The sequence below is a fragment of the Rattus norvegicus genome, chromosome 12, assembly GCF_036323735.1.
Source record: "Rattus norvegicus strain BN/NHsdMcwi chromosome 12, GRCr8, whole genome shotgun sequence".
In the NCBI taxonomy this organism is placed as follows: domain Eukaryota; kingdom Metazoa; phylum Chordata; class Mammalia; order Rodentia; family Muridae; genus Rattus; species Rattus norvegicus.
Window position 1 is genome coordinate 48,239,246 of NC_086030.1, and position 13,654 is coordinate 48,252,899.

A 13,654-nucleotide genomic window follows, 5' to 3' on the forward strand; every position below is an offset into this window, starting at 1 on the left:
CCGGAACTCTCTAGGTAGACCACACTGGCTGGCCATGAACACACAGAAGCTATCACGCCCAGTCTCCTACAGGGCTTTTAAGAGCACTTGTAGAGCCAGGTGGCGGTGGTGGTGCACACCTTTAATCCTAGCATGTGGGAGGCAGAGGCAGGTGGATCTCTGTGAGTTTGAGGCCAGCCTGGTCTACAGAGTGAGTACCAGGACAGCCAGAGCCACACAGAGAAACTCTGTCTCAAAAAAACAAAAAACAAAAAAAAAAACAAAAAACAAAAAAACAAAACAAACAACAAAAACAAAACAACTTACAGAATGAGAGAAAGAGCAGTTGTAGAATTGGAGAAACCGCATTCTACAAAACTGAATGCATTATGTTTCCATAAGTCCCCCAGGTTACATACTGTCACTTAGCTCTGGGGACCAGCAGTTCCTGGGGGACATGAGTACCAACCTCACACAAGTGTGACAGGAAAGGGCCCATAGCGCAGATAGATCAACCGAGCGTCCTGGAACCCCTCCTGGGAGCCACGGCTTCTGGTTTGTCAGAAACTCAGCAGCTTGGAGCTTGTCTACAGAAGATCCCCAAACACTGGGCTATCTTATCCTAACCTTGGGGTCTCCTGATTCATTTTCACTAATAGTTTTAAAGGTAAGTAATTGCACACAGCTAAAATAATCTTCCCAAGCTCCCTTGCCCCCAAAAGCACGGTTCCCGGGCAGGGGTTGATGTGTCTTTTGCCTGTGAGAATGAGTCAGCCGGAGCGCGAGCGCGGATCTCCACCCTGTGGGGCAGGGAATTCCCCACTCAGGGTGGAACCCAGAGCCTCCACCCAAACCCCAAGCCAGACAAGTGCTCTACTGCCCGTCCACACCCTCCCACCTGGGAACTTTGACACAGCGCCAGCGCCATTTAAACCTTCTCCAGACCAATTTAATCAGCATGGGTGAGGCCCACACATTAGTCAGGTTTAAAAGTTCCCCAGAGGGTTTGCAGTGTGAGGCAGGGATCACCTGACAAACTGAAGATGTGCAGCACGCAGGTGTTCAGCCTTCTGGTTGGGGTTCTGTTTTGAAGGCAACGCCGGAATTCGGTTACTGAAGTCAAGTGTAGGATAAAGGGACGAAGTTTCTCCAGGGTTTGCCCATTCACCCTCGCATGTAAAGCCTAAGGGCTCATAGACAGTAGTTTTATACTCTGGGTGATGGGAACAGAGCCCAGTGGTAAGGCATGCACTTAGCAGACATGAGGCCTGGGCTCAATGTCCCGCACAATTCAGTCCATCATTTACTCACGAAAGGTCTTACTGGTGTAAGAATTCGAAGAGATGGTACTGTCCGTGCTACCTGGTCTGTTAATAAGTGGCTACGCTAAGCCCTGCAGAAGCACTCAGTTGCAGATCTGGTTGGAGGTGGGTGTGTGGGGTAACCGACTGAGCAGAGGGGACAGAGGGGACAGAGGGGACAGAGGGGACAGTCCTCAGACAGTGGACATTTGAGCCAATCAGAGGACCCACTGCACTGTCAGAAGGCAGAGGTTGACTGGCTTCTTCTGTCAAGAGCTATACATTAAATGTTTCCAGCTTTGAGGGCTACACAATTCTGGTGTAGCCTAGCAAGAAAGCAATCCTATATAAGAGATGCAAGTGTGTGTGTGTGACACGGGGGGGGGGGAGGAGAGAGAGCGCATGTGTGTGTGGGGGTGCATTTGTGTGAATACATATAGATAATTTTTTATGCATCAATTATAAGGAAATGTCCCCTTCATCCTGCTAGAGATTTCCTGGGATAAACAGTGGGGGTCCAGTGACAGGCTCCATGGAGGGGGGGGGCAGCCTAGGAGCCCTTTTCGGAGGCCTGGTGAAGTCTGGATCTTGTTAGTGTGGTGCGGTATTTCAGGATGATTCCTCTGGACGTGGGAATTGAAATACATCAGGGACACAGGCACATCCTGCAGGGTGGGCGTGGGTTCTCAATAGACATAGCGCCACAGCCACGCAGGTGAACTTCTGGATTCTCGTTTTCTGGGTAAACTTTAGCGGGGAGACTTGTTCGGATGTTGAGGTCTGGGGAGGGGAAGGATAAGAATCCCAGGACCTGGTTAAGACTCTCCCTGGAAGAGGCTTTAATAGCGACTCTGTCTTTCTGTGGGATTTCCCTGGACACTTTGTGGTGTGGTGGGAGCAGGCAATTTGGAGATGCTAATTACACAGGGTTCATCATCATGTGACGGAAATCAGTAGTTACCGATAAGTGCATCCTGCCAGTGTTAGGAGGGTCTGACGTAACACAGCCCTGTGATTGCATAGCCGCTAGGCATTCCGTCTCAGCTCTCTATGCTGACACAGCCTACCTCAAAATAGGAGAAAATGCATAAAAATTCACTAGTGGGCAGAAGCAGGGTTCAGAGAGATCAAGCTAGTGCTCTGTCTTCTGCTCGGGGTTCACCCCTGAGCCTGTCAGTTTCCCCAGCTCTTTCTGTGGTGTCTCAGAGCCAAACCACAGCACTGCAACTCCCAAGCCCTGGAGACTGTGGATTTTACAGTTGGTTACCCAGCCCACTCTTCACAGGCAAGAAGGGATGGGATACAGCAAACTGCAGTGTAGAACTATGTGGCCGACTATTCCTACCCCTCTCTCCCCACCCTAGTCTCCAGCCGGAAGAAGGCGGTGGAAGCCAAATGCAGCCTGGCTTGTGAGTACCTCAGCAAAGAGGATTACATGGACCTGCTGTGGACCACCCTGTCTGAGTTCCCAGGTGAGGCTGGGGCAGAGAAACCTGCCATCTGTTCAGGATTCAAAATAAATAGGTCCCATTCTACACGCTACAAAAATCAGTGGAGGCCTGGGGGTAGGACTCTGCCTGCAGGCTAACCAGTTAGGCTGGCTAGGTCAAACATTCTGTTCAAAGAGCAAGACTCCTGGGCTGTGGGTGTAAGCAGCAACAGTTGCAGTGCATAGAGCCTACTGCAGCTACACTGTAGCAAGGGTCATAATAATGTCAGGTCCCACTGGCCCAGTCCGCACCCACGATGAGGAAGACCCAGCTGGAAGATCTGTGTGTGTGCGCCCCCCCCCCCCCCACTCTAGTCTGTTACTGTAACAAAATGCTGGAGGTTAGATACTTTACAAAGAAGTGGATTTAGTGCTCTAAGTTCTGAAGCCAGCATCAGCTCAGCTCTAGTCAGAACCTCCTAGGGGATGGTAGCACTGTAGAGAGGGCCAGTGGAAGGAGAGACAAGAAGCCAGAGAGACAGGGGCCATAGCTACCATCCATCTTAACATCAGTACACTGAGGGCTAAGCTCCCAGCCACATGATTCCTAGGGGATCCCTCAAAACATGTTTAAACCACAGTACAGAGGAACCTCAAGCTTAAGAAACACAGGACTTTATAACTGGCTGCCAGGTCCTCTGTCATTGTTCCTGAGGGGACATTGTCCTTGCTCTCAAAAGCTTTTGTATAGGGGTTGGGGATTTAGCTCAGTGGTAGAGCGCTTGCCTGGGAAGCGCAAGGCCCTGGGTTCGGTCCCCAGCTCCGAAAAAAAAAGAACCAAAAAAAAAAAAAAAAAAAAAAAAGCTTTTGTATAAACAATTCTGGAATGGTAGCCTAGAACAAAAAAGCAGCTGAGGTGTTGTGCAGAGATGGAGCCATGGAGGACCCTCCCCTCAAAACACCAAGTATGTGAGGAGGGGGCATCAAACTTCCAAACTTAAACACCCTCTCTCCCTCCCACTCCCTCTTCCCTGCCTCCTCTTTCTCTCCCTCCCTCCTTCTTCTTTCCAACCTCCTTCCTCCTCCCTCCCTCACCATCCAAGAAGGACAATTTCAGATCCCGTGCTGAACCAATGCTATTAAAAGGAACTAAAGGCAGCCCAACATCGCTCAGGCTCACCCCTGCCCCCCACTTCCCATTTTTCCATAATCACTATATTCTGCTCAGCCAAAGCAGAGCAGCCTGCAGAGTCCTCAGTGCACCATCTTGCCTGGGTCACCTTCACAGACAGCACCTTGGACTTATACCCTGGTCACAGAGCGATGTAAGAGTTTGCCTAAGACACTGAGTGTCTCATTGCTGGCAGAGCTCAGAACCGCCCCCACACCGACAGCCATTCTAAAACGTCTCCCTCAATAACATTAGGAAGGGAGAGTACCTACTCGGAGGTTTTAGCTTTCCATGATGTGACTGCTGGGAAATGTTGACTCTTTTCACTTCTTGTTATGTTTGCGTTTGTTTGGTTTTGTTTGGAACACCCATCACCTTCCTAGAATAAGCCCTGACACACAATAAGCAATAATTAAATAAATGTGAAGAATGGGGCTTTGCTAGCATTTAATTATTTTTAATTAATTAATTAATTAGTTAATTTCTGAGACAGGGTTTCTCTGTGTAACCTTGGCTATCCTGGAACTCACTCTGCCAGGTAGGCTGGTCTCAAACTCACAGAGATCCACCAGAACTCTGCCTCCCGAGTGCCAGGATTTAAGGCATGTGCCACCACCCGCCTAACTTCTAATTTTTTGAGACCAGTTAGCCACTATGTAGCCTTGGCTACCCTGAAACACACTATGTAAACCAGGCTAGCCTCAAAGTCATAGAGATCTTTCTGCCTCCGCATCCCAAATGCTGGAATCAAAGGCATCCGGTGGTATTTAATTTAGAAGACCTTTTGAGGGGTTGGGGATTTAGCTCAGTGGTAGAGCGCTTGCCTAGGAAGCGCAAGGCCCTGGGTTCGGTCCCCAGCTCCGAAAAAAAGAACCAAAAAAAAAAAAGAAGACCTTTTGATGAATAATAGATATATAAGTGTATTCTCAAAATAGAATTATGATTATATAGTACTAATATACTATATGGTATACTAATTGAAAGCTCTATGCTGTGCTGCCTCTATGGAAATAGGGTGCACCATTTTACGAGTCCCGTACATAGATAAAGAAACGGAGGCTCAGGGAAGATCAGCTCCGGGTTACAAGGCAACTCCGTATTAACAAGGGGACTTAGATCCAATGAGGCATGAGTCCCAGCCGCGGCATTCTGCTGCCCGGTTGAGCGGATGCCAACCTTCAGCCTGAAAGCTAAGCTAGGCCAGCATCTGGAGCTCATGGATTCGCTGGGCTGGTCCACTCTCAGGGGCAGAGGATGGCATGGGGCGGGTCATCAGGAACCAGCTGAGAAGCCGCCTACCTTGTCCCGCTCTCCTGGCAGGTGTCCTTGTGACTCTGTGGGTCATCGACCGCCTGGGCCGCAAGAAGACCATGGCTCTGTGTTTCGTCATCTTTTCCCTCTGCAGCCTCCTGCTGTTCATCTGCATTGGAAGGTGGGTGTCAGGAGGACCCCCAGACCCTCACCAGAACTAAGTAAGGGGGCCAGATGGTCAGGCTCAAGGCCAAAGCCTCTGCCGGGGCAGCAAGGGACCATGGGTCTTTGTTTCTCTAAGAACCTCAAGGTTAATGTTCAACTGGGGCTGGCTTACAGTTTTCAAGGTTCAGTCCATAATCATCATGGTGGGAAACATGGTGGCAGGCAGTTGTCCTGGAGAAGAAGCTGAGAGTTCTACATCCCATCTGCTGGCAGCAGGAAGAGAGAGCAAGACTGGGCTTTGCCTACACTGTGGAAACCTCAAATCCCACCCCCGATGACACACTTCCTCCATCAAGGCCACACCTCCCAATCCTTCTCAAGTAGTGCCACTCCCCAATGACTAAGCATTTGAATATAGGAGCCTATGAGGGCCATTCTTACTCAAACCACCACACAGTGACTACATACAAGCTTTAAGCTCAGTGTAAGAATTCCAGAGTACAAGCCTGGCCACAGAAGTTGTGTTAAAGATGATTTGTTTGATGGAAAAATACCATGTTTCAAAAAACCTGTTACAAAGACTTATTTCTTTAGTTTTCCAACTCCTAAGAACCTTTAAATATATACCTGACCCCAGAGGAATCCCAGATCACTCCCGTTTGGGAATCAGTTGGCCACTTGTGGGGGGAAAGACGGAACTTAGAGTGAAGGGTTGGTGTTCTGGGTTATCAAGAGGAACAGAGGAGCCGAGGGTTGGGGATCTGGAGTGGCCTAAAAATGCCAAATACGGCCCTGCTAGAACCCAAGGCTTGGCTGAGCCTCAGCCAAGGACCCAAGGCCTCACACATGTTAAGCACATGCTCTATGGCTGAGGCTCAGCTGGGGACTACAGCCGTTCAGACCACATTCCCCCAACTCTCACCCCAGCTGCACAGGCATTCCTGTCTGTCAGCCAGGGTGCCGGATGGAGACCGGAGTTCTGTAAGAGCCATCTTCACTGTCAGCACTCTGGGGTGCGTCTGTGCAGGTGTGATGGGCGCTTGGCAGGGGATCTCTGCAGATTCAAATGTCAGTTCTTCTAGGGAAGGTGGGATGGTGCAGGGAGAATCAGACACAAAACAAAAGCCCCTCTCTCCTGCTGTTTTCTCCTCCCCAGAAATGTGCTAACCCTCTTACTGTTCATTGCAAGAGCGTTTATTTCTGGAGGCTTCCAAGCAGCCTACGTTTACACGCCTGAGGTAGGAGAGGTGCCTGAGAGTGGGATGGGGGTAGGGGGATGAAGAGTAGAAGGCGGGGCATGGGGAGGGAGGTGGGGCATAGGGTGGGGGTGGGGATGCTGTCTACCCAGATTGTCAATGGTTCTTGGGTCTGGGTACCTGTGTCTCCTCATTTATTCATTTATCCCCACTTACTTTGTAATCTTTTTGTTGTTGTTGCTGCTCATAGAAGCATTAAGCTCAGTGTAAGAATTCCAGAGGCTGCCTAAGAGTGTAGAGCTAAAGTGAATGGGGTTAGAGCAGCTCACATCCTACCTTCATGGAGACAACCCTCCGCAGCTTGCAAACTGAGTTTGTAGCTCAGCGCTGAAGCATTTGCCTTTCTTGCTCAATGCCCTGGATTTGACCCTCAGTACTGAAAAAAAATTTTTTTTTCTGAGCCTGGCTAAACCTCAGCCAGAAGGCAATTGGTGACCATGAAGAACTAATTAAATAGGTGATTGGTACCCAGCCGAGCAGTAGGTTTCTGTGTAGACTTTGAGAACCCAGACTAGGAGCTGAAGAGATGGCTTAGTGGTTACGAGCGCACAGAAGAACTGAGTTTGGTTCTCAGCACCTACTTTGGGCGGCTCACAATTGCCTATAATTCTAGCTCCAGAGGCTCTGATACTCTCTTCTGGCCACTAAGGGCATGTATGCACGCTTGCGTGCACGCACGCACGCACGGGACATACAAAGTTGCTCAAAGGTCATTGCCAAGTTCGGTTTGGAGAGCCTTAAGTTCTCCAGCAAGTGGGGGAGGGGGAAAAGGACCAAACTGTAGTACTAATCCCTTTATTCATTTTGTATTGAGTAGCAATCATATGCCAGGCAATTAATACATCAGTAATTAAGTGTGTGTTGCGCATTATACGTGGTATCCATCAACCCCTACTGAACTGTTCACATAGTTGGTGTTTTGTTTTTTGGGGTTCTTTTGGGGGGGAGGTTGGTTATACTGGGGTAGAACCCATTGTCCGACCATGCCAGGTAAGCCCTCCATACTCACCCATCCCCCGCCACTGTTAATCAGGAAAATCCAATTGTGGAATACCTCCCAGTAGCGAAAACCATGAAGCAGGCCATGAGACAGGCAACCTCATGCTCTCTGCTTCCGGGGAACCTCCTAGCTCCTTTGCAGGTCTCTCATCCTGCCTGCAGGCGGGTATTACTCCCATCGGTACCGGGTGGGAAGGGGCGAGGAGTTCCTGCGTTTTTCCCCCGTGACATCTGGCTAACACCCTGACATTCCAGGTGTATCCAACGGCGACGAGGGCGCTGGGCCTGGGCACCTGCAGCGGCATGGCGAGAGTGGGCGCGCTCATCACTCCATTCATAGCTCAGGCAAGTGCTGCCCCAAATACAGATCCAGGTAGCAGCCGGCTGTGCCGACAGACTGGACTACATTTCCCAGCAACCTACCCAAAGTGGGGAGGGGCTCAGGATAAAAGGCCCAAAGCCACCAGGCAGGGACTCAGACTATCCTGGAATAAAATTCAGGTCTTCCCTGCATAGAAAGCCCTTAAGGTACCAGAAGATACGACCCAGAGTAATTTGCATACACTGGGTGGGGTAGCAGAGGCAGTCAGTCCTGGCTAGTTTGGGTAGGCTGAAGTGAGAGGAAGACTTGAGAGCAGAGTTTGGGGCTAAAATAACTGTGAACCAAAAAACAAACAACAGACACCAGTTTGCAATGGAACAGGTGTCTGTCGCCCGTTCTGAATCGGCTGATCTGGGTGAGTTACCAAATTTGGTAACTCTGGGTACAAAACATTCCCGTTCCTGTTTAGGGTCTAAATATCCAGCTTTCTTGCTTTCGTTGTTTTTTTTTAAAGGAGTAGGTCTCTTTATTAAATGCCTGAAAGATTTGGGCAGACAAGATGGCTCAGCAGGGTGAGACACTTACTGCCATGTCAGAGGACTTGTGTTTGGTACCTGGGAAACTACAAGTCAGAAAGAGTCCCTCCTATAAGTTGTCCTCTCGACTCCACACATGTGATGCTCGTGCACACACACACACACACACACACACACACACACACACACACACGGGGTGGGGGGAGCAATTTCTGGGGTGGGAGAAGAGAAGTGCATAGATTCAAAAGAAAGTCCCGGGGGTTGGGGATTTAGCTCAGTGGTAGATCGCTTGCCTAGCAAGCGCAAGGCCCTGGGTTCAGTCCCCAGCTCCGAAAAAAAGAGGAAAAAAAAAAGGAAAGAAAAAAAGAAAGAAAGAAAGAAAGAAAGAAAGAAAGAAAGAAAGAAAGAAAGTCCCAGTGTCCTGTATCCTTCAGGCCTTATTAATTCCACAGGCAGACAGACTACACAGCACAGAGAGGGTCTGTGGCTTCAGTCCCGCCAGATAAAGCTGGGTCTCCAAGGGAGGAGGTCCTGGGCTGTGAGGAAGTAGGCCTAGTTAACATGAGCTCGGATTTCCAGGAAGAGGTGCAGGTTGGACTCTCTCTGAGTCTACAGGAGCTAAGAAACTCTTGCAGCCCCTGAATGTGGTCAGCAATTTGCACCCACGGGGTGGGGGCTGCGCTGGGACTGGGCGGGGCTGGGGTGGGAGGAAACTGCTGAAGTTGGAGCTGTGCCTCTAAGAGGCTTCCCAGTAGCACCAGAAGGGACTGTGTTCTAACAAATCATTTGGTGGCATTCGAACACCATATGCCGCTGTGCACCCCACTTTGTCTACTTCTAAAGTGTTCTCATTACCGTCCCCCAAGTCCCTCTATCCATTAGGGGTCGTGCCCACCCCGAGTAAACACCAGCCTGCTCCCAGTCTGCACCGATTTAACTATTCTGGGTGATTCAGCAAATTGGGGTGCTAACATCTATCTCTGCGTTGTTGTCCCTTCTATGTCATTTCTAATGTCCCCGGACTTGTCAGGACCAAAGCCTGGATCCTGCAGATCCTAACGAGCCATCCTCTGTGTGCCGAGTGAAAAGACAGAGAGGGAGAAAAGCAGAGATTCATTTACACAGCCTCACTGGGGAGAGAAACCATAAGAGTGGCAGCCCCCCAAGTCCATCATCGGGGTCCCCGTGTGAGATTTAGGTTGAAGCAGAGGGCAAGTGGTTCACACAGCTCAGTGGTCCTGGTCACACTGTGGTCCCCTCCATCAGCTCCAGCTGATAGGTGGCCTGTCTGTGCTCAGAAGCCTGACATCTCTTCCCAGAACACAGACTCCTTCTGGTCCACCCCAGGCTCCCGCCTCCTCCTCCTTCTGGCACAAGATCCCTGGTACAGCCAATCCCGACTCCCAGTTCTGCGGGACCTTTGCCTCAAAGCAGTCTGATAGCCAAAGGGAGGGCAGCATGTGCCTCTTCAGAATGTCTTCATTCCATGCCGGTCCCTCGGGGACAGAGCACCCAGCTCTGTCCTGTCTGTGGTCTGACATTTGTCATCAGATAGGGAGTGTGGCCCAGGCTAGACCGTAGCAATTGCTTGGGAGTCCTGTTGAGTTGGTTTGGGTTTTTCGGCACAGGCTCTTACTATATGTCTGGTGAGAACTTGGACTCATGATCAGCCCCACCCAGCCCACGCAAACCCCCGTAACCACCCCCCCACACACACACATGCTGGGGTGATGGGTACCCACTATGCCTGGCGGTGTGCAGAATCTCAAGCCTGATGGGCTTTACTGTGTAGCCCAGGCTGTCCTTGAACTCAAGCAATCCTTCCTACTTCAGCCTCTCAGAGCAAGGACTATAAATGCCCATCACCACACCCGGAGCTTGGCCGGCGGGGTGAAGTGCTCTCGTGTCCTGCCCACGGCTCGGAGAAGCCGTTCTTATCCCCCTGCATCTCCCTCCGCAGGTGATGCTGGAATCTTCCGTGTACCTGACCCTGGCCGTCTACAGTGGCTGCTGCCTCCTTGCTGCCTTGGCCTCCTGCTTTCTGCCCATCGAGACCAAAGGCCGAGCACTGCAGGAGTCCAGCCACCGGGAGTGGGGCCAGGAGATGGTTGGCCGAGGGACAAACAGCACAGGCGTCCCCAGGTCGAACTCTGGCTCTCAGGAGTAGTGACCCCTGGGAGTTGAGCTGGTCTTTGAGGCCGGAGCCTAGAAAGCTGGCAGAGCCCAGCTGGGCCACTAACGGTCACTGCCGACATCAAGAACTTTCCCCGAGTGGGCGAAGTGAACCGACAGGGTTTTGTGTCTTCACTGTGTTTGGCCTATGTTCATCGAGGGTTGCCCGCCCCAGGAAGATGGGGCTGCATTCACTCCAGGGGGTTCTCCGTGGTGGGGGAAGGTTTGTACGTCGCCGTGGATCTGCATGGGGGAAGCTGCTAGTGTGGGAGGGTCCCAGGGCGCTCAGGGCCAGCTGAGCAGATGTCACGTGGTTACCCAGTCATACCCTTGGAGAGCCACTGTCCAAAGATCTCCATAGATACAGTCTCAGCCCAGACCCCTGTGACACCCGCCATTTTGTCCAGTAAGTTTCTCCTGCACCCTGGCCCCAGGATGTCTTTGGAATTAAGACAAGCTAATTAGTGTCCGACTAGAGCAGCTTTTCTGGAGCCTGAGACACCCCCCTCCCCGTTGCTTCCTTGGTTGGGCCCCTCTAGATGTCTCTTCAGGGCCTGCCGGGTAGAAACTGACTGAAGAATGTGCTTGTGAATTTGAGCCAAGCATCATCCCCCATTGACCCCTTCTGGAGCCTCTGTCTCTGGCTGCAGAGGGTCCTGTTATATTTCTGGGGAGAGCTAGGTACCCACCAGGCGACAGACCCAGAAAATTGTTAACCCATTCCCTGTCTTGGAAATCGGAGAGTGAGGCCTAGCAGAGGGGAGACTAAGGGCCAAAACCAAAGCCAGAGTCACCCCTGAAGCAGTTAGGGCCTTTCTGGGCCCTCTCTCTTACCCTCCCACCCCCACTCAGCCCCACTACATAGCGAGTCCCGGTTTCCTCAGGCTTCCAGACTCGTCTGTGTGTAGGTGGCGGCATGAGCTTAGGGATCTCCATGGCAAAGCACCAAGTGCCGGCCCATTAAGTCTTGGGACGGAGAACCTGTTGCCCCTTCCGGCTCTGCCTCTGCTTTCTCTCCTGCTCCTCTGTCAAGGGCAGGGCTGGTCCTACAGAGGCGGGTCCCGGGAGGATGTCCCGGCTCGAGGATCAGGAAAGCCCATCTCAGAGGGAGACAGGAGGCTGTTGTCTTGGCCTCAGGAGGAAGGTAGGTCTGAAGGCAGTCCACGTGTACTCCCGGATTCCGGAACGCACGAGCCGCCCCTCTGAGATTCAGGAAAGAAGCACGCAGGGGGAGGAAGGAGATGGCCAGGCCCCAATCAAAGGCCAGAGGAAACTGGCCGCTTTGCTTGATGGACACCTCGCAAGGGAGCCAAATGTGCGTTGTGCGCTCATCTCTTATTAAAACGTTGGTGACGGACATTGCGGGGTTTGAATCTGGTCACCGTGTATCAGTGACAGCTCACTGGAAAGTCGGCTAACTTATTCCATCCCAGTCAGTCCTCTCTATGAGGAGAAGTTGGTCCAGCTGGCAGGCAGCATCCGGGTCCTTGAGTTCGGCAGAGACAACTCTGTTAATGGGACGAAGTGGCCTCTTCTTCATGAGGATGATTTGGTGTCCAACCCCCTACCCTGTTCTGACAGCCACATTGACTATTATTGTTATTAATTATTAATATTTGAAACAGACTTTCACAGTATAGCCCAGGCTAGCCCTATTCTCTTGATCTTTCTCCCCTGCATACCACCACACCCACCCACATTTTCTTGAATCTCAAGTTATTTCTGGGCAGTTCCTCTCTCCAAGGAAACAGTCTCTCCTTTGCCTTGTCTGTCTCCCTTCCTCTCTTCCTCCTCATCTTCTTCTCCCTCTTCCTCCCCCCTCTTTCTTCCCCCCAGCAGCTCCCTTTCACTTCTTTATCTTCAAACTACCCAGCTACAGTAGGAAAGACACTGGGTGGGGGGGGGGGCAGGGTGGTAGGCATGTTCTCCAGGGGCTACAAGGAAGAAGGTTGTAATTCCTACCCAAGAGAGAAACATTAACTCTTGGAGCATTTTTTTTTTTAAAGTTCAAAGGACACACCTGTAATCGTAGTACTTGGGAGGCAGAAGCACTCCTCAGAAACGCAGTGAGCTTGAAGCCAGTCTCGTGGCTGAGACACCCTCAAAAATGGAACACACACACACACTCGGACATTCACAGAGACATGTTTGAGACATGGAGACAGACAGACACACACACACATACACACACACACATACACACAGAGTGTGTGTGTGTGTATGAGAGAGAGAGAGAGGGAGAGAGAGATGCACTCACATGTGCACAGAGAGACAGACATGGAGAGGGAGGGACAAAGAGAGATTAAGGCATGATTCCACACATTAATTCCTGAGAATCAGAAGCAAAGGCAGAAGGTTCATGAGTTCAAGACCAACCTCAGCTACATAGAAACCCTAACTCAAGACCCCTATACATACACACACATACACACACATACACGCATACATGCACACATGCACACATGCACACACCTTGAATAAACCAAATAGTTTTTTTTTTTTAAATCGGTATTTTCAAGTAATACAAGGACCGCCACAAAGCTGCCTCACCTCAGAAACCCAGCAATACGGCAGGGACCTAATTTTGAGCAGCCTTGTTAGAGAACGTCCCATTTACTGGTGGGAACGCCGTCTGTTTCCTCTCCACAAGAGAAAAGACTTCAGAGTGAGGTGTCTCTGTGGTTAAGGCTCTGCTGCCAAACCTGAGGACCTGGATTTGGGCCCCTGATCGCACATGATGGGAAGAGAAAGCTGACTTCTATGGGCTGTCCTCTGACCTCGACACATCATGGTGGTTGTTCACACTCAAAGACACAAAACATTAACGAAGGCTAAAATGAAGACATTCACTGTGCCCACGGTGATACGCTTCTCTGATTTCAGGACTCGAGAGGACAGGGTTCCACTCAATGGTAGAACATTTACCTAGCCTGCTCCAGGTCCTGAGCCATGTCCTTCCCCCCTCTCCCCTCCCCTCACACACACAAGCAGATCAAGTCTCCTCAAGACCACAGTGGTCTTGAGGTAGCGAGAATGAGAGGAAGGTATGTCTTCGGTTCAATCCTCAAGAGAG

At 50.9% G+C, this 13,654-nt stretch overlaps 1 protein-coding gene across 3 annotated transcripts in view; it reads left to right on the forward strand.

Moving 5' to 3' along the window:
• Positions 1–11,940, forward strand: part of Svop (SV2 related protein) — a 59,637-nt gene extending 47,697 nt beyond the window's left edge. For 2 of the 3 annotated variants that reach the window (XM_008769316.4, XM_063271030.1), the window contains 5 exons: positions 2,645–2,752; positions 5,201–5,312; positions 6,453–6,534; positions 7,807–7,896; positions 10,370–11,940. In XM_008769316.4, coding sequence (XP_008767538.1) covers positions 2,645–2,752; positions 5,201–5,312; positions 6,453–6,534; positions 7,807–7,896; positions 10,370–10,576 — 599 coding nt within the window. In that variant the 3' untranslated portion in view covers positions 10,577–11,940. The remainder of the gene's footprint in view (positions 1–2,644; positions 2,753–5,200; positions 5,313–6,452; positions 6,535–7,806; positions 7,897–10,369) is intronic. The other variant, NM_134404.4, reaches the window with a different exon arrangement.
• Positions 11,941–13,654: the final 1,714 nt, after the last annotated feature.